Source organism: Rhinoderma darwinii, chromosome 7, assembly GCF_050947455.1.
Source record: "Rhinoderma darwinii isolate aRhiDar2 chromosome 7, aRhiDar2.hap1, whole genome shotgun sequence".
Taxonomy (NCBI): domain Eukaryota; kingdom Metazoa; phylum Chordata; class Amphibia; order Anura; family Rhinodermatidae; genus Rhinoderma; species Rhinoderma darwinii.
In genome coordinates this window covers 66,473,445-66,494,084 of record NC_134693.1, presented here as the reverse complement: position 1 = coordinate 66,494,084, position 20,640 = coordinate 66,473,445, and the positions used below count along the sequence as shown (strand labels likewise).

Here is a 20,640-nt window from a genome sequence, read left to right as displayed (position 1 = left end):
GCTTCACCTCTAGTCGGGTCTTCCACAAACTGGCCCATAAAATTTTCCTGCAACAGGTTCAGGAAATGTCTCCCTTTTGCAGTTGAAGCCGAACCATGACACCAATTAATATCCCGGTAATTAAAATCTCCATTTATCACTACAGTACCACTACAGGGTGATTAGACAATACTAAAACATGTGTACGCAGTGGCCCTTTAAGGCCGGAACTAAGCACGAGTGCGCACCCTAGTGGTAACTCCAGACCAAGACGGCCGCATGTGCTGGCATCTCCGGGAAGGAAGGCGTCGGCAGGATGAGAGGAGACTGCGGCCGCGGACGTTACAGATAGACTGTCCTCAATACTTTTTTTTAAAAATTTAATAACATTTTCCACCAGTCTGAGCTGAATTTTGACTGTTTTCTTACATGCTTTCAGAAAGCATCATTGTGTAAATAATTGCATGCAAAAAAGAAAAATTCTTCAAATGGATTTTCAGATACTTTTATTAACAGAGCAGTTGTTTTCTGATCATAATTTTGAATGAACTGAAAACATGAAATGTGTAAGGCTCTGTTCACGCTTGCGGCTTGCGAGAGTTGTTCATAAAGCATCATTTCTTTTCATCCGACCAAACCACTTCATATTCTCTGTAAATGTTTTTCAGTTTTTCTGCTGTAATGGAGTGATCTGCTTTTCCATATCCCTATAACAAAAAAAAAACAGGATTTTTGAACTTACCAGTAAAATCCCTTTCTCGTTGAATTCACTGGGGGACACAGTACCATGGGTATAGGCCACTGTCACTAAGAGGCTGACACTAGGTAAATATATATAAAAAAAAGTGGCTCCGCCCAGTAGGCTATACCCTCTGCTGAGCACTCAGGTTGTACCAAGAGCAGAGAAGCCCAAAAGCACATCAATAAAGAAATAGGGCAGAACCTGTGTCCCCAAGTGAATTCAACGAGAAAGGGATTTTACTGGTAAGTACAAAAATCCTGTTTACTCGTTTAAGTATTCACTGGGGACACCGTACCATGGGATGTCCTAAAGCGGTCCGTTAGGGAGGGAAAAAAATAATCATAGCCATGTGAGCAGCCTAAACCACGGCTGCTTGCAACACCACGCGACTCAAACTGGCATCGGCAGAAACCAAAGAATGGATCTGGTAAAACCGCAAAAGAGTATGTAACGAGGACCAGGTGGCATCTTTACCAGAAAGGCAGAAGCCTGATGCTGCACCGCCCAGGAGGCCCCGACTGCCCAAGTAGAACGAGCCGTGGCCCTAAAGGAGGTTCCCTATCCTGAGCAGAGTAGGCCTGTTTAACGGCCAAACATATCCAGGTAGCAATGGTGACCACCTTAGGAAGGAAGAATGGTTCTACGTCCAGTGCCACTTTTGTTCCTATGAAAAATCAAGATTTGCAGGACAAGGCTGCCAGCGCAGAAACTCTACGGATAGACGTGATCGCCGCAAGAAAAACTACCTTCCAGGATAAGATCCTGAGAGAAACTTCACGCAAAAGGTTCGAAGGGTGCAGCCAAGAGAGCATCAAGGACCAGATCACAAGGTGCCAGAGGAGGCCAATAAGGAGGAGCACAATGTGCGACTCACTGCAAAAAAAAAGTCTTAATTGGAGCACGGAAAGCCAAAATGCATTGGAAAAGAATACATAGGGCTGAAACCTGCCCCTTTAGTGTAGCCAACCTGAGTTAGTCCCTGATCCAAACTCACATGGCGGAAAGCCAGAATACGTGGCATGGAAAAATGGAGGGGGTGAAACTGGTGGGCTTCATACCACTTAAAATAAGCCAGCCAAGTACGATGGTAAATCCTTAGGGATCGAGTCTTCCGTGCTTTAATCATGGTCTGAATGACTGGATCAAAAGAAATTTTTGAACTTCAAAACCGCGGTTTCAACAGCCAAGGTAAAGCAGAGTGGAACATTGAATCTTGGGAAAGGAGGTAGCGGCCACGGGGCGTCTGCTAACAGGAGAATGAGATCTGGATACCGAGCTCTGCGAGGCCAGTCTTTGACCCTTTTCAGCACTCTAGGCAGGAGTGGAGGGGAGCAAAAAGAAAAAGGAGGTTGAAGGATGACCAGGGGAGAACCAGAGCGTCGATTCCCTGGTTCAGGTGACATAGTCCGGACATTTGTGAGAGGCAAAGAGATCCACGTCCGAGAAGCCCCATCGAATGCAAATGTGGTGAAAAATCTCTGGATGAAGAGACCATTCTCCGGGGGCCAGACATTCCAGGCTCAGGTAATCCGCCTCCCAGTAGTCCACTTCTTAATGTGCACTGCTGAGATGGCTGGGACATTTTGTTCCGCCCAGCAAAGAATCTTAGCAGTTTCCTTGAATACAGTCCTGCTTCTTGTACCTCCCTGATGATTGAGGTACGTCACCGCTGTAGAGTTGTCTGTCTGTATCCGCACTGGAAGACCCTTGAGACGAGAGGTCCAGTGAGACAAAGCCAGGAAGATGGCCCTCAGTTCAAAGATGTTGATCTGGAGCTGAGCTTCCGGTTCGGACCAGATGCCCTGGTCTGTGAGGCAGCCGAATATCTCCCCCCAGCCTGACAAACTTGTGTCCGTTGTGATGACTTGGAGTGGAGAGTTGTGAAGGGTTTTAGCTAAGGGGTGTTGGGAAAATCCACCACAACAGCTCCTCCTTGAGTGAATCGAACAAACTGATCATCACATATAAGGGACTTGTCCCAACGAGATAGAAATAGCTGGCTGTAGAGATCGGGAGTGAAATTGAGCAAAAGGGATTGCCTCGAAGGTTGAGACGATCGTCCCCAGGACTTTCATGCAGAAGCGGATGGAGCAAGGAGCATTCCAGCGGAGTATTGTCACTCCTGTCTGAGAGTGGTGATCTTGTCCCTGGGTAAAAATACTCTGGGGGGTCGCCTATGGCAATGAAATAATAACTCATTCTGAGGGGGTTCAGCAGGAGCATCTGCAATCTTAAGTATATCTCTCACTGCCTAAATGAGATCCTTAACAGCAGGAGGAGTGGATTTGTTTCTATTACACTCAACTTCCAAGTCGGAGAGAGAGACCCAGAAGAAGCTGGTTCAGATATATCTCTTGAATGAAGGACGCCTGGAGCATTTTTGTCCAAAGAGGAATCAGAGGAAGAATGATGATAACTCCTTGATTTCCTGGCCTGCTTGCGGGATGCACTGGGTGGTCTAGAATGAGTGCAATCCAGGGAAGAAAGTCTGAGGGCCTGAATACACTGGTGCCTGAGAGTGGTCAGACAATTGAGATGCTAACTGCGGAGGAAGGCGTTGTAAGGCATCTGCCATGGCCTCTGCCTCAGCCTGAGAGAGGCAGGCGAGATTATCAACCGCCCGAGTGAGGGAAGCCGCCCATTGGGGGGTAATATTCTCACCAGCAATGGGAGCTGGGGAATCCTGTGGTGGTTTAGACAGAGGGCACTGAACCCAGACTGGGTCAGAACTAGGGATGCACGGTGCATCGAAACTTCGATACTGTTTCGATACTGTGAATCCCTAAACGGTTCGATACCGCTATTTCCTGTATTTCGATACTGAGCTGCGCAGCCGCACAGCTCAGTATAGTAATACATGAATGTATGGGAGTGCGGCTGCGTAATTCAGCCACAGCCCCGCTCCTGAGTCATGACATGTGCGCGGGGTCAGGATGATGCGATGCGGCCAGCGCTGCACTAATGAGCGGCGGCACTGGAGACAGAACATGGCGGGCGCACTACAAAACACCCCCATGTTCTGTCTCCAGTGCCTGAACTGGACATGCTGACCGCGCACGCACTTCCTGTCAGGAGCGGGGCAATGGCTGTATTACACAGCCGCGCTCTATAACGGCAGAGATCAGAGAAACCTCTCATCTCCGCCTTTATTCCCCTGAATGCTGCGATCACAGCTGACTGCAGCATTCAGGAGAAAATGAGAAGGGGGGGGATGCCCCTGGATCGCGTCACAGGGAATTCCTGTGACACAATTGAGGGCCATACCATATATGGGCAGACAGCCCAGGGTCTATTGACGGACCCCAGGGCTGTCTTACCATATTTCATGTTGTTAGGACATACCCAAGTATATCCTAAAAACTGCATGTGTGCTATCTGTCCACATGTTAATGTACTGGCACATATCTGATATATGTCAGTACATTAAAGTTTAAAAATAAAGTAAAAACAAAGTATTGTTAAATTGAAAAAAAAAATACACATTCACCTTTTTTACAATAAACATTAAAATAAGTCTCAATACATATAATATTCACACATTCAGTAAGGGCGCGCACAACAATTTTTTTGCATCATTTATGATGTGTACGCTGTAAAAAAATGAAATAAACATGATGGGATTAATTACTATTAATGTGAGGCGCGTTCAAAATTCATCACACGTCGCGCCTCACCTCAGAAAACGGAAGAATTTTTTTTTATTACTGTTGGCAAAAGTATCGAAATCGCAATACTAAACGAAGTATCGGTATCGTAGTCCAAATTCTAGTATCGTGACATCCCTAGTCAGAACTACCTGCATGGAAATTTTGTACTGCAACGTGTACGAGCAAAGTGCATTACAATGGCGGGGGGGGGGGGGGGGGTGTTTGGGTCTTAAGAGCTTTTCCCTTTGAAAACATATGAGCCTTATGCAAAAAAACACTATGGCCAATGGCTATCCTACCAGACCCCTGGGTACTGTGTCCCCCGTGAAGCGGAAACGTTCCCAGCACTGTATAACTTCTGTTCACCAGCTCAGTGTTCTATGGCGTTCACTACCAGCGATAGATTAAAGATCGTCAGAGGCAAACAGAAAACCCCTCCTCTTAAGCCAAACCTGCACCGCGCTGGATGTACAGGGAGGTCATGTGACTCAGGTACCACTTGGCGACCAATCAGAACGCGAAATACAGCACGGGAAACCGGCGGAGAGAGGGCGGGTGCACAAGGGGGAATGGCCAGCTTGCAGCCTAGCATAGAACCGAAGACGGGGGCCTAAATTAAAGGCGCCACCAGCGGAACTAAAAATTAAATAAACAAGAAAACCCTTTAGTAAGGACACAAAACCTCAGAAGAAACCCCCCCCCCCTATATCATAATGCCGAAAAGCCCGCTGACATAGTCTGAATTGCTCTTTCCCCTCTATTCCCCTGTTTAAGAGAGTGGGTAGTGGGGAAACATACCGGTCAGTCGTCTTCAGGCGCAGCCTGTCACCCCCTCGGAAACCGAACGCACGATGTGTTGCTGTTCGGCATCCTCAAGCGCCGGTGTGGTAATAATAGGAGAGTGGTTGACCAAGGCGGGGAACATCCCCCTAAGAGGCGGGCATCCACTGGGGCTTAGTGGGAAGAGCATCTGCCAAAATGGTGGGCACCCACTAAAACAGTGGGAACTCATTCCGCCCAGCGCCCGCAGGGGAGTCACAAAGTGGAACACACGAGTGACTCGCACAATGCACCTGAAAAATTAAAAATCTAGAAGAACTGCCTCCTACGGAAACTAGGCTAAAACTGAGGAACGGAGTGCGCAGCATCAGAAGAGGGTATAGACCACTGGGTGGAGCCACACATTTTTTTTTCTATATTTACCTAGTGTCAGCCTCCTAGTGGCAGCGGCCTATAGCCATGGTACAGTTTCTCCCAGTGAATAATTTAACGAGATAAAAGGTTATTTTGCAAATTGCAGGTACATACAAAGACATCTGGCATTCAGGGTATGACAGAAAAAAAAAGTATTTTTAAAGTGGTCGTCACACGATTATTACAATTCTTTCAATGCTACCGAGTCTAGATATCACTGTAAATTTTCATTACATTCTCAAAACATCCACTAATAGGTTTACTATCGGTAAGAAGTAGTTGCTTTTAAGTGCGTCGATTCTTATTGGCTGGCTTTCACAATAGCAGGAATTGCTCTGCCGCTCATGGACAAGAGGATACAGGCGGTGGGACTCATATTGAGCATGTGTGTCCCATGTCACTGGACACAATAGATGGATGTTCTAAAAGGAAAATCAAAAGAACACCGGAGGTGCCACAACAAATTTGTAACAGCAATATCTTGACGCAGAAAATTAAAATGATTCAAACTGAAAAATTGTTGCTTTGTGTACTCTAAGGACCTGTTCACACAGTTTTTTTGACGTGGAAACCGCATTGGAAAACGCGCCAAAAAAGTCTGAAAATGCCTCCCATTGATTTCAATGGGAGACGGAGGCATTTTTTTTCCTGCGAGCGGAAAAACCGTCCATCGGGAAAAAGAATCGACATGCCCTATCTTTGGGCGTTTACTTCTCTGACCTCCCATTGACATCAATGTGAGGCAGAGAAAGCGTATTTCGCGGTGTCTTTCCCCATCGGCGCTCAATGGCCGCGGGCGAAAAACGTGGCACACGGCGTGCAGGCAGATCAAAATTTCAAACGGAATATTGAGGCAGAATTTTCTGCCTGCAAAAAAACGGTGTGTGAACATACCCTAACCCCAATAGGCTACATGCACACATTGAAGATTTTCTGCACCAAATTCTGCATCAATACCGCAGGTAAAAGCATGTAATTCCGCAAGTAAAATCCGTACCTAATAGTGCGTTTTTTAGGTGTATTTTTTTACATTTTGATGCAGAAATAGGTGCGTTTTTATGCTCAGGTTTTGGTTTGTTATTTTAAAACTAGCCAGATACAATTCACAAGCGGAAACGCTTCCTTGGTTGAACTTGGACATGTGTGTTTTTTCAACCGTACTGACTATGTAACGCAAGATAAACATTCTGCAGATTTAGGCTATATGAACTTTGTGTATTTTGCTGCGGAAAATACGCATCATAACCGCAGGAAAATTGCAGGTAGAAACCGCACCTAATCGTGCGTTTTTCAATGTGGCTTTTACATTTTGATGAATAAATCGGTGCGTTTTCATGCTGCGGGTTTTGGTGCGTTTTTCTTCAGAACTAGACAGATACAATTTGCAAGCAGAAATGCAAGATAAATGGACATGCTGTGGATTTTAAAATACGCACCGTAAGTCGATTTACAAGCAGAAAAAACTGTGGCGTGTAGATGAGATTTCTCTAAATCTCATTTACTTTGCTGGTACTGTATACGCTGCGGATTTGCCGCACGAAAATATGCGCGGTAAAACCGCACATAATATGCATCGTGTGCATTTGGCCTTAAGCTTATCATGCACACTAGATATTGATTGGTAAATCATGTTGTTTTTGAGGGGCTTAGCATGTGTGGTGAATATGGCCAGAGCACTTAAAGGGGGAGTTGGGAAAGGGTGCAAGCTTTTGGCTGAGTTATAATTTACCATACCAATAAAAGGTCATACAGGACAATAACAGGGAGTACAACAAAAACATCAATGTTTTAATAGATAAATCATTAAAAAAACACATAGTACAAAATAGAAAAACACGTACAGACCCACAAAATACACAAATGGGTGGATACCCCTGGTAAAGTATAGGCAGTGTATGAATGAAGAAATAATGAAATCAGAATACATAAAAGTATCAGAGAAATAATGCGTACACTGGATATCAGGAAACATATTGAGAAGCCACAAAAAGATGTCGATAACAACTGGGGTAAAAAAAAATTAAAAAAATCTTACCATGGGAGAGGGATAATTCCCAGGCTGTGAGTACAAGCCAAAAAGGGTAAGGGAAAAGCGGGGAGAGGAGACAAGCAAGTACCAGGGGATGAACCAAGCCCAAAGTACATTTCGAACCGAGTGCTTCATCCAGGGGTGAATTATATTGGATATCCACTACTATTTAAATAAAACTGGGCCAATCAACAGGAGGGGGAGAGGGGGGGGGGTGGATCAGTAGCAGCTGTAACTAATCTACAAAAGAGAAAGCATCACCTATTGTATTATATCGTAATGTAGACAGACCCAAGCATGGCCAAACAGCTCCACGTCTGCGTGTGACCCCCAGAACCGTCCCACCAACGTAAAGGAGGGGGAGGGGCGGTGCAGAGGCCAGGCGCAGATGCCCAGAATTGGGCATGTGTGCGACGTCGACGCCTACCAGACCAATGGGAGGTAAAAGGTGGCGCAGAGGCCAGACGCAAAACGGCAGAAGAGAACCGGGATACATACCAACCTTACTACTGACACAAAAGTGTATGTATGTATGTATGTATGTATGTATGTACGTACACACACACACACAAATATGTGATTAATGAGATATACCGATGTGTCCGTATACATATATATATATATATATATATATACACACATACATATACATACATACATACATACATATATATAAATATATATGTATACACACACATTTTTTAATGATTTGTTTCTTCGTTTTTGTATTTATATGCTTTAATTTGTTTTGTGTCTCATGCACTTGTCACTTTGAGGCATGAATATGGTTGCCGCTTCTTTGAAGGGCTCCATTGTACCTAGTGATACACATTTATTCTTTTACACATTGTTATATGTGTCTGTCATCGTCACCAGACCTATGTGTTCCCAGGTCCAGTGCCGAGGTCTCACACCCGCTTAAAAGGGGTTTTCCCCAGAAGAGACATTTATGACATATCCACAGGATATGTAATAAATGTCAGATAGATGAGGCTCCCACCTCTGGTACCCGTACCCATCTCTAGAACGGGGCCCCCCAAACCCCGTTCTTCTGCTATGTGTTGTAGCTGAAAAGTGTGATTTCCGTCCATGAATTACAAAACAGTGTAGCTCGCTGAGCTACGCGGTTTCCGTAACTCCCATAGTAGTGAATGGCGGTTATGGAAGCAGCGTAACATGCGAGCTACGCTGTTTCCGTAACGATCATTCAGTTCTATAAGACTTACGAAAACACACCCGTTAAAATGCCAGGATTTTGTCATGGAACAAAATCAGTCCAAGATGAAATCTAAAGAACAAAAATAATGTGGTTGCATAAATATGCACACCCGTAAACTAATACTTTGTTGAATTAGTATTTTTGAGTAGAAATCTATCAGCATGGCACATCTTGACTTGTCTATTGTTGTCCATTTTTCCTTGCAAAAGCGTTCCAAATCTGTCAGATTGCGAGGGCATCCCCTGTGTACAGCACTCTTCAGATCACCCCACAGATTTACAATGGGATTCAGGTCTTGGCTGTGGCTGGGCCATTCCAAAACGTTGATCTTCTTCTGGTGAAGCCATTCTTTTGTTGATTTGGAGGTATGCTTTGGGTCGTAGTCGTGCTGAAATTCCTCTTCATCTTCAGCTTTTTAGCAAAGGCCTGCAGGTTTTGTGCCAATATTGACTCATATTTGGAACTGTTCATAATTCCCTTCACCTTGACTAAAGCCCCAGTTCCAGCTGCCGAAAAACAGCCCCAAAGAATAATGCAGCCTCCGCCATGCTTCACTGTGGGTATGGTGTTCTTTTGGTGATGTGCAGTGTTGGCTTTGCACCAAACATACCTTTTGGAATTATGGACAAAAAGTTCAACCTTGGTTTCATCAGACCATAACACTTTTTACTACATGCTTTTGGCAGACTTGATGTAGGTCTTTGCAAAACATAGCCGGGCTTGGATGTTTATCTTTGTTAGAAAAGGCTTCCGTCTTGCCACACTACTCCACAGCCCAAACATATGTAGAATAAGGGAGATTGTTGTCACATGCACTACACAACCAGTACCTGCCAGAAAGTCCTGCAGCTTCTTTAATGTTGCTTTAGGCTTCCCGGACCAATTTTCGTCTTGTCTTTTCGTTTTGAGGGACGTCCAGTTCTTGGTAATGTCACTGTTGTGCCAAATGACAGTCTTCACTGTGTTCCATGGTATATCGAATGCCTTGGAAATTCTTTGGTACCCTCATCCTGACTGATGCCTTTCAACAATCAGATCCCTTTGATGTGCTGTAAGCTCTTTACAGACCATGGCTTTTGCGGTTACATGCAACAAAGAAAATGTCAGGAAAATTTGAATAGAACAGCTGAACTTTATATAGGGTTACTCAGAATCACTTTAAATAATGGCAACCTTGTACAGACTACTATTTAACATGAGTTTAAATGTGATTAGCTAATTCTGAACACAACCACACACCCAATTATAAGAGGGTGTTCACACTTATGCAACCACATTATTGTAGTTTTGTTATTTTTATTTTTCCCCTCTAAATTATTTCAATTTGTTTATCAATGGAACTGTACAGATAATTGGTCGCATTAAAAGGTGGGAATAGTACTGAAATAATTCATCTTGCACGGATTATTTGACATGACAAAAACCCAGCATTTTAACAGTGGTGTGTAGACTTTTTATATCCAGTGTGTGTGTGTGTGTGTGTGTGTGTGTGTGTGTGTGTGTGTGTGTGTGTGTGTGTGTGTGTGTGTGTGTGTGTGTGTGTGTATACACACTACCGTTCAAAAGTTTAGGGTCACTTAGAAATTTCCTTATTTTTGAAAGAAAGGCACAGTTTTTTTCAATGAAGATAACGTTAAATTAATCAGAAATACACTCTATACATTGTTAATGTGATAAATGACTATTCTAGCTGCAAACGTCTGGTTTTTAATGCAGTATCTACATAGGTGTATAGAGGCCCATTTCCAGCAACCATTACTCCAGTGTTCTAATGGTACATTGTGTTTGCTAACTGTGTTAGAAGGCTAATGGATGATTAGAAAACACTTGAAAACCCTTGTGCAATTATGTTAGCACCGCTGTAAACAGTTTTGCCGTTTTCAAGGAGCTATAAAACGGACCTTCCTTTGAGCTAGTTGGGAATCTGGAGCTTTACATTTGTGGGTTCGATTAAACTCTCAAAATGGCTAGAAAAAGAGAGCTTTCATGTGAAACTCGACAGTCTATTCTTGTTCTTAGAAATTAAGGCTATTCCATGCGAGAAATTGCCAAGAAACTGAAGATTTCCTACAACGGTGTGTACTACTCCCTTCAGAGGACAGCACAAACAGGCTCTAAGCAGAGTAGAAAGGGAAGTGGGAGGCCCCGCTGCACAACTGACCAACAAGACAAGTACATTAGAGTCTCTAGTTTGAGAAATAGACGCCTCACAGGTCCTCAACTGGCAGCTTCATTAAATAGTACCCGCAAAACGCCAGTGTCAACGTCTACAGTGAAGAGGCGACTCCGGGATGCTGGCCTTCAGGGCAGAGTGGCAAAGAAAAAGCTATATCTGAGACTGGCTAATAAAAGGAAAAGATTAATATGGGCAAAAGCACACAGACATTGGACAGAGGAAGATTGGAAAAAAGTGTTATGGACAGACGAATCGAAGTTTGAGGTGTTTGGATCACACAGAAGAACATTTGTGAGACGCAGAACAACTGAAAAGATGCTGGAAGAGTGCCTGACGCCATCTGTCAAGCATGGTGGAGGTAATGTGATTGTCTGGGGTTGCTTTGGTGCTGGTAAAGTGGGAGATTTGTACAAGGTAAAAAGGATTTTGAATAAGGAAGGCTATCACTCCATTTTGCAACGCCATGCCATACCCTGTGGACAGCGCTTGATTGGAGCCAATTTCATCCAACAACAGGACAATGACCCAAAGCACACCTCCAAATTATGCAAGAACTATTAAGGGAAGAAGCAGGCAGCTGGTATTCTATCTGTAACGGAGTGGCCAGCGCAGTCACCAGATCTCAACCCCATAGAGCGGTTGTGGGAGCAGCTTGACCGTATGGTACGCAAGAAGTGCCCATCAAGCCAATCCAACTTGTGGGAGGGGCTTCTGGAAGCATGGGGTGAAATTTCTCCCGATTATCTCAGCAAATTAACAGCTAGAATGCCAAAGGTCTGCAATGCTGTAATTGCTGCAAATGGAGCATTCTTTGATGAAAGTAAAGTTTGAAGGAGAAAATTATTATTTCAAATAAAAATCATTATTTCTAACCTTGTCAATGTCTTGACTATATTTTCTAGTCATTTTACAACTCATTTGATAAATATAAATGTGAACGGTAGTGTGTATATATATATATATACACACACACACACACACACACCATTCCTTTAATTTAGTAGTAAGTTTGGTATGTATACAGGTCTTCTCCCGTTCTGTGCATGCGCCTGACCTCGGCGCTGCCCCTTACCTCCTGGGGGGTGTCGACATCACGCACATGCCCGACTCTTGTTATCTGCCCTCTGCGCTTCCCTCCCCATCCTTTCCGGCTGTGGTGGGGCGGCGCTGGGGTCATGCGCAGATCCGGGTCAGTGGAGTTGATTGGCCATGGTCGGGTCTGTCTCCATTACAATATAATACAATAGGTGGTGCTTTCTCTTTTGTAGATTAATTACAGCTTCTACTGATCCCCTCCTGACGATTGGCCCAGTTTTATTTAAACAGTAATGGATATCGAAGTTAATCCCACGCCCCGGACGAAGTATGTCGGGTTTGGAGGATCCCCTGGTACTTGATTGTCCCCTATCCCCCCTTTTCCCTTACCTTTTTGGCTTGTACTTACAGCTCGGGCATCATCCCTCTTCCATGGTATGATTTTTTTTACCCTAGTTGTTATCGACATCTTTTTGGGGGTTCTTGATATATTTCTTGATATCTAGTGTATTCATTATTTCTCTGATACTTTATGTATTTATTCGGACTTCATTATTGCCTCATTCATACACTGTCTGTACTTTACCAGGGGTATCCACTTATTTGTGTGTTTTGTGGATCTGTGCATGGTTTTCTATTTTTTACTGTATTTTTTTAGGATTTATCTATTAAAACATTGATCTTTTTATAGGATTCCTTGTTATTGTCCTGCATTACTTTTATTGGTTTGGTTTAGTATATTGATGCATTTATAGACCCACTTATTTTGTGAATATTGATTGGTGTCAAGTTATAATTTAGTTAACAAATATCTTGTGTATGACTAGCTTTAAAGGGGTTATCCAGGCAATACACCACTGACGAATTTGTGGCATGGAGTGTGGGGGTGTGTACATACGAAACGATTTTGGGGGATGGTACAGAAATATATTAAGGACCATTGGAAAACGAATCTCCCAATGACGCCTCAAGCGCTACTATTCCATCAGGCGCGGCCGCCGGAGGAAGAGGGTGCTCGAGGAGTGAGATCGCCTCCCGTGCTGGTGCACACAATTTTACTGGTAGCTTTGAGATGCCTCCTGAGTCAATGGTTAGAGGCAGACACGCCGGGGTTAGAATTGATTGTGTCACGGCTGAAACAGCTATTGGTTCTTGAGAGGGTGGAGGTGGAAAGGCGGAAGGAAACGGGAACGAAGAAGCTATTTGATAAGTGGCAAATATTCATAGAATCGCAATGTACAGCAGCCGAAATAGCGGAAATTGTTAGGCCTTTCCAGTACACAAAGTGGTATTGTACACAGCTCTTGGCAGGCACTTTAGGGGGGTTGAAACTTTGAACCAGCTGGGGGAGAAAGGATGAGTAGAAACTTATTAATGACCCAGGTCGTGTCGGAGTTGGGGGAGTCATGTTTTTCGGTCCATCTGAAGATAGACAATTATGCCATGTTTCTATGTTTATGTGTTTATATGTTATGTTGAATTTAATTCAAAGTTCATTCCATGACAGTTGAGTGCTGCACACTCATGATGTAACTCTTGCGTGAAATGTTTGTAAGAAAATGTGAAAACTGACAATAAAAAGGATATTTAAAAAAAAAAAAAAAAAAAAAGGGGTTATCCAGGATGTGAATTTTTTTATTATTTATTTGGGGCTGGAAATTAAATAAAACCAAAAAAGCAATACTTATCTATCCTTGCACCCAACGATTCAGCGCAGAGGCTCCGGTGGCACACCAGGTGATTGTTTACATGCATGTAACCGCTGCAGCCAATCAGAGGGCTCAGCGGTCATATGTTGTATTTCTTGCATCATGCCAGAATTATACAATTCATCACCAGGGAGCCCTCTGATTGGTTGCAGCGGTTAAATACTACATGCATGTAAACAACCACTGGGAGTGCCGCCGTAGCCCCAGTGACGGAACGCTGGGTGCAAGGATACAGAGCATTCAAAAAAAGTCTTCAGAACCTTTCACATTTTGTTATCTCCTTTTGCTAAAATAAAAAAAAATTAAAGTTTTACCCCCAACATTCTGCACTCAATAACCCATAATGACAAAGTGAAAACAGAATTTAAGAAATTTTTGCAAATTTATTAAAAATGAAAAACTCACATTTTGAACGGACATAAGTATTCAGACCCTTTGCTACTACGACACTTGAAATTTAGCTCTGGGGCCTCTATTTCTCTATATCATCTTTGAAATGTTTCTACACCTTAAATAGAGTTCACCTGTGGTAAATTAATTTGATTGGCCAGGATTTGGAAAAACACACCCCTGTCTATATAAGGGTATGTGCACACGGTAGCAGGCTTTTACATCTGAAAAGACAGACTGTTTTCAGGAGAAAACAGCTGCCTCGTTTCAGACGTAAATGCTCCTCCTCCAATTTTGCGAGGCTTCTCTGACAGCCGTAAATTTTGAGCTGTGCTTCATTGAGTTCAATGAAGAACGTCTCAAATTACGTCTGAAAGAAGTGTCCTGAACTTCTTTTGACGAGGCTGTATTTTTACGCGTCGTCGTTTGACAGCCTTAGGCTGGGTTCACACGACCTATTTTCAGACGTAAACGAGGCGTATTATGCCTCGTTTTACGCCTGAAAATAGGGCTACAATACGTCGGCAAACATCTGCCCATTCATTTGAATGGGTTTGCCGACGTACTGTGCAGACAACCTGTCAATTACGCGTCGTCGTTTGACAGCTGTCAAAAGACGACGCGTAAAATGACAGCCTCGTCAAAAGAAGTGCAGGACACTTCTTGGGACGATTTTGGAGCTGTTTTCTCATAGACTATTGAAAACAGCTCCAAAAACGGCCGAAAAACGGTGCAAAAACGCAGCGAAAAAGGCTGCGAAAAACGTGAGTTGCTCAAAAAAACGTCTGAAAATCAGGTGCTGTTTTCCCTTGAAAACAGCTCCGTATTTTCAGACGTTTTTGGCTCAGCGTGTGAACATACCCTAACAGTCTCACAGCTGACAATGCATATCAGAGAAAAAACCAAGCCATGAGGAGGAAAGAACTGCCTGTAGAGCTCAGAGACAGGAATGTGTGGAGCTACAGATATGGAGAAGGGTACAAAAAAATATATATATTTCTTCTGCATGAAAGTTCCCAAGAGCAGTGGCTGCCCCACCAAACTAAGTAATCGGGGGAGAAGGACCTTGGTAAGAGAGGTGACCACGAACCCAATGGTCACTCTAGCTAAGCTCCAATGATCCTGTGTGCAGATGGGAGAAAATTCCAGAAGGTTAACCATCACATGAATGCCCGCCTGGAATTTTCAAAAAAAGCACCTAAAGGACTCTCAGACTGTGAGAAACAAGATTCTGTGGTATGATGAAACCAAGATTGAACTTTTTGGCCCCAATTCTAAGCATCGTATCTGCAGGAAACCAGGCACTGCTCATCATCAGCCCAATACCATCCCTACAGTGAAGCATGGTGGTGGCAGCATCATGCTGTGGGGGTGTTTTTCAGCAGCTGGGACAGGGAGACTGGTCAGGGTTCTGAGAAAGATGAATGGAGGAAAGTACAGAGATATGAAAACCTGATCCAGAGTGCTCTGGACCTCAGACCTGGGCTGAAGGGTCATCTTCCAGCAAGACAATGACCCTAAGCACACAGCCAAGACAACACAGGAGTGGCTTAGGGACAACTCTGTGAATGTCCTTGAGTGGCTCAGCCAGAGCCCTGACTTGAACCCAAACGAACATCCCTGGAGAGACCCGAAATTCTCTGTCCACCGACTGTCCCCATCCAACCTGACAGAGTTTGAGAGAATCTGCAGGGAAGAATGGCAGAAAAATCCCAAAATCCATGTGTGAAAATTTGTGGCATCATATCCAAGACGACTGGAGGCTGTTATCACTGTCAAAGGTGCTGCAACTAAGCACTGAGGGTCTGATTACTTATGTCAATGCAATATTTTAGTTTTTCCTTTTCAATAAATTAGCAAAGATTACAAACCTTCTGTTTTCACTTTGTCATTATGGGGTACAGAGTACAGAATCATGGGGAAAAAAAATTGAACTTTTCCTATTTTAGCACAAGGCCTCAACATAACAAAATATGAAAAAATGTAAAGGGTCTGAAAACTTTCCGAATACATTGTAGCTAAGTATTATTTAATTTCCAGCCCCGAATAAAAAAAAATTCACTTCCCGAATAACCCCTTTCCAGTCCTGGATGTACTATTAGGTCATGGTAACTGCATCGTTCGCGCTCCATGACCGAAAAGTACGTTGTGGGAGTAACGGCCATTTCGGCCGTTCTCCCGGCACATACAGGAGATGTGACAACTGCTATCTCGTACAGCAGTTGACGCAGCTCCTTCAGCGGGGACTGTTCAGGCTGTCCCCGCTGAATAAACCGCGTTCAATAGCGATCCCTGCTTCTTAGGGGTTAAACTACCATCGACGGCCTACTACATGATAGCGGGCGGCGATGGCAGGACTAATAATGGCCTCAGGCTATGCCATCTACGGAAGCGTAGTTGGTCCTGACATCGAGTAGCTGACAGCTCTAATAAGCGGCACTACGAATGTAGTGCAGTGTATTAGAATTTCAATCAGGGTCTCCTGCCTTCAAGTCCCCTAGTGGGACAAAGTAAAAAACAAAAATTGTGTAAAAATTATAATAAAAAAAAAGGGTTAAAAGTAATAAAAAGTCAAAATTCCCATTTTTCCCTGATCAGTCTTTTATTATTAATAAAAATAAACAAAAACTATAAATAATTGTTATCGCCGCGTCCGTAACGGCCTGAACTACAAAAGTATTTCGTTATTTATCCCACACGGTGAATGCCCTAAAAGGAAATAATAAAATAACCATACCAGAATACCGAGAGCTGAGAGCATGTGCGCGCACAGTTCAGACGCTGCTGCGGACGATACTCCCGCCGCCACGGAACAGAAGAATTCACATTCTACTTCTCCTCCTCCACTTCTGTTCAGTGGTGGAGCTGTGCGCGCACATGCTCTGCTCTCTCCAGCTCTTGCTGTGACAATGTCCGTAGCTGATTGGACAGTGTCACAGTCATTTTTTCCTCCCAACCCACTTTTATTTTTCAGTCGATATAGCCGTATCAGGGCTTGTTTTTTATGGGACAAGTTGTCGATTTTCATGGTACTATTTATTGTACCATATAACGTACTGAGAAACTAGAAAGAATTTATTTGTGGGGTGAAATGGTGAAAAAAAACAGCGATTCCTCCCTTTTTTGGGGTGGTGGGGGTTCATTTTTATGGCATTCACCATGCAGTAAAAACGACATGATTGCGGCGATACCAAGTTTATATAGTTTTATATCGGTTTTACTACTTTTACAAGGAAAAAAACGATTGTTAAATTTAAAATTTGTTTTCTTTCACCATAATCTGCGAGCCATAACTTTATTTTTTGTGTCGATTGAGCGGCATGAGAGCTTATTTTTTGCAGGGTGAGCTGTGGTTCTAATGGTAACATTTGGGGGCACTAGACTTAAGATCACTTTTAATTTCGTGGGAGATTAAGTGACCAAAAAACAGCGATTCTGGCAATTACATTTTTTCCGGCGCCCACTGTGCGGGTTAAATATTGTTATGTTGTAATAGTTTGGACCCTCCATACACCCCAAGTCGACCTGTCGTTAAGGGATTAACGTGGTTGTTCAGTTTAGAAAACCCATTTTGATTAACCCTATTTTTGGAATTCAGAGTAAGAGGGGGGTCCCCTGTTCAGGATGCTCATCACTTGGCCAGGTTGGAGAGCGGTTACAAAGAGCAGCTCTTGCTCTTGAGAACCCGTTCGGTATTACACGGAAAACCCAGTAATATGAATGGTAAAGTGTAATACTTAATTTTGCCTGTGGCGGCACTGCAGGGAAATTCAACACTTACTGCCAGGTTTTCCCACAGATAACAGCTGATAGGAGTCGCAGCAATGGAACACTTTGTGATCAGCTTAGGCTTCGTTCACGGGTTCCGTCTGACATTTCCGACAGGGGAACCCATGTATAGAATCCAAACTGAATCAAACGGAAACCATAGGTTTCCGTTTGCATCACCAATGATTTCAACGGAGAAGAATACGGTGCAAATGGTTTCCGTTTGTCACCGTTGTGCAAGGGTTCTGTCGTTTTGACGGAATCAATAGCGTAGTCGACTGCACTATTCATTCTGTCAAAACGACGGAACCCTTACACAACGGTGACAAAATGAAACCATTTGCACCGGATACGTCAACATTTAAATCAATGGTGATGGTTTCCGTTTGCTCCAGTTTGGATTCTGTTCATGGGTTGCCCTGACGAAAAGGTCTGATGGATCCCATAAACTAAGTCCCGATGCAGATGTGAATGAAGCCTTATTGTTAAGGAATCTCTCTAACAAGTAAGCATTGTCCTAAGCATAGAAACCCTTCAAGCTGTTAATTAAAGTTTACATGCACATTTGTGTTAAAAGGTAAAACAAATAGCTACAATTTATATTTCAACATGCCCTTGAAAAAGACTAAAGCATACATACAGTAGATTCTCCAAATATTCGTATTTTCTTGTCTAAATTGTTGTGATCTATCTTTCCTCCTCCAAGGCATTTACAGTTTAAGCCCAATGCTTGCATTTCTGGATCCAGTTTTTCAAATATATGATCTGTGTAATAGAGTAAACGTTGTTAAAATCTTGACAAATAAGGAAAAAAAGACGTAAGATATGGCTCAAATTACCCAAAATATTTTCCCACCATCTACATACTCTCTTTTCTGAAGCTTACTGTTGAGGCCTCGTTCACATCTGCGTTGGAGGCTCCGTTAGGGGCCTCCATCGCAGATCCGGCCGGGATTACCAGAGACAATATCGCAGCATGCTGCACTATTGTCTCTGGTAAAGTCACGGACACCGTGACGGAAAGCCGATGGAACCTATTAAAGTTAATGGGATCCACCGGCGTTGTATGTTGTACAACGGAACTGTTGCTTCCGTTTTTCCCCTTAATCTGCTCTTCTGATGGAGCAGAACAACGGAACACACTGACACAGGTGTGAACTAAGCCTAATATAAGAGAGATATCCAAAAGATGACATTACCAACAAGTTTTAAAGTAAGATTCGCAAATTTCAGTTTTATTTTCAGAAAGGTTATAAAAGTTCACCAATTTTTTAACTAATATTTTATTACGTTTTGACTCTACAATAAAAACAAGCTTAGTAGAAGTATCCCCTGCACTCAGACGCAGAAATCAAATTATTTATTGCCAGATACTATTTATTTATTTTTGGTGTGACACACATTTAAAAGGACTTATACAGTATATTAACCCCTTCCCGACATCCGCCGTATATATACGGCGCTGCCGGGAAGGTGTTCCCGCAAAGCGCAGTACAGTTACGTCGCGGTGATGGTGCGGGCTCAGAAGCAGAGCCGGCACCATCACCGCGGGGTGACAGCTGTATTATACAGCTGGCACCCTCCTGTAACTGCCAGGACCAAAGCTATTCTCCGATCCGGCAGATTAACCCCTCAGATGCTGCGCTCAGTGACGCAATCATTGGGTTGCTGTGGCAATCGGACGCCTGAAAATGGCGTCCGAGTCTGCCTTGTACGGGAGCCGATGAGGACCCGCCTGCGGCGCATCCTCACAGGCTTGCTGTCAGTGAATAACTGACAGCGCTAATACACTGCACTACGTATGTAGTACAGTGTATTAGAGTAGCGATCGGGGCATCAGGCCCTCAAGTCCCCTAGTGGGACAAGTCCAAAAAGTTTTTAAAAAAAAGTTAATAAAAATGTGGTAAAATTATAAAAACTCAAACGACTTTTTTTTCCCATAGTAAGCCTTTTATTATGGGAAAAACCGTAAAAATTTAAAAACCTATACATAATTGGTATCGCCGCGTCCGTAACGACCCAAACTACAAAACTATTATGTAATTTATCCCGCACGGTGAACGCCGTAAAAAAAAAAACATGAAAAACAACGCCAGAATCTTTGTTTTTAGGTCACATCTCCTTCCCAAAAATGCTATAAAAAGTGATCAAAAAGTCACATTTACTCCAAAATAGTACTAATAAAAACGACAATCCGTCCCGCAAAAAATAATCCCTGACACCGCTTTGTGCACGCAAAAATAAAAAAAAGTTATGGGTCTTAGAATATGGCGACACAGAAAACAAATGATTTTATAAAAAAAGTGATTTTATTGTGCAAAAGCTGCAATACATAAAAAAACTATATAAATTTGGTATCGCCGTAATCGTATCGACCCACAGAATAAAGCTAACATGTAATTTAGGGCGCACTGTGGATGCCGAAAAAAACCCCAATAAAAAACTATTCCAGAATTGCTTGTTTTTGGTAATTTCCTTTACCAAAAAATGAAATAAAAAGTGATCAAAAAGTCGTATGTGTTCTAAAATGGTACCAATAAAATTTACAGCCCGTCTCGCAAAAAACAAGCCTGCACACCGCTCAATCAACTGAAAAATAAAAAAGTTATGGCACTAGTAATGCGGTGATGAAAAACATCTCAATGCACAGGCCGGAGGGGAACATTCCTTCAGTTTCAGGGCCCTAGTATTAGGAACTAGGAAAGGGAAGGGACATCGCACATCCGCTGGAAGCGAGGGCGCCCGTATTATA

General features: G+C 43.2%; 1 protein-coding gene across 1 annotated transcript in view; it reads right to left on the bottom strand.

The window, feature by feature from the left end:
- Positions 1 to 468: 468 nt before the first annotated feature.
- The window catches only part of LOC142657938 (14 kDa phosphohistidine phosphatase-like), a 33,848-nt gene continuing 13,676 nt past the window's right edge, over positions 469 to 20,640 (bottom strand). The window contains exons 2-3 of the mRNA XM_075833491.1: positions 18,529 to 18,653; positions 469 to 686 (exon numbers count right to left, since the gene is read on the bottom strand). Of these exons, the coding sequence (XP_075689606.1) occupies positions 594 to 686; positions 18,529 to 18,653 (218 nt within the window). The 3' untranslated portion in view covers positions 469 to 593. The remainder of the gene's footprint in view (positions 687 to 18,528; positions 18,654 to 20,640) is intronic.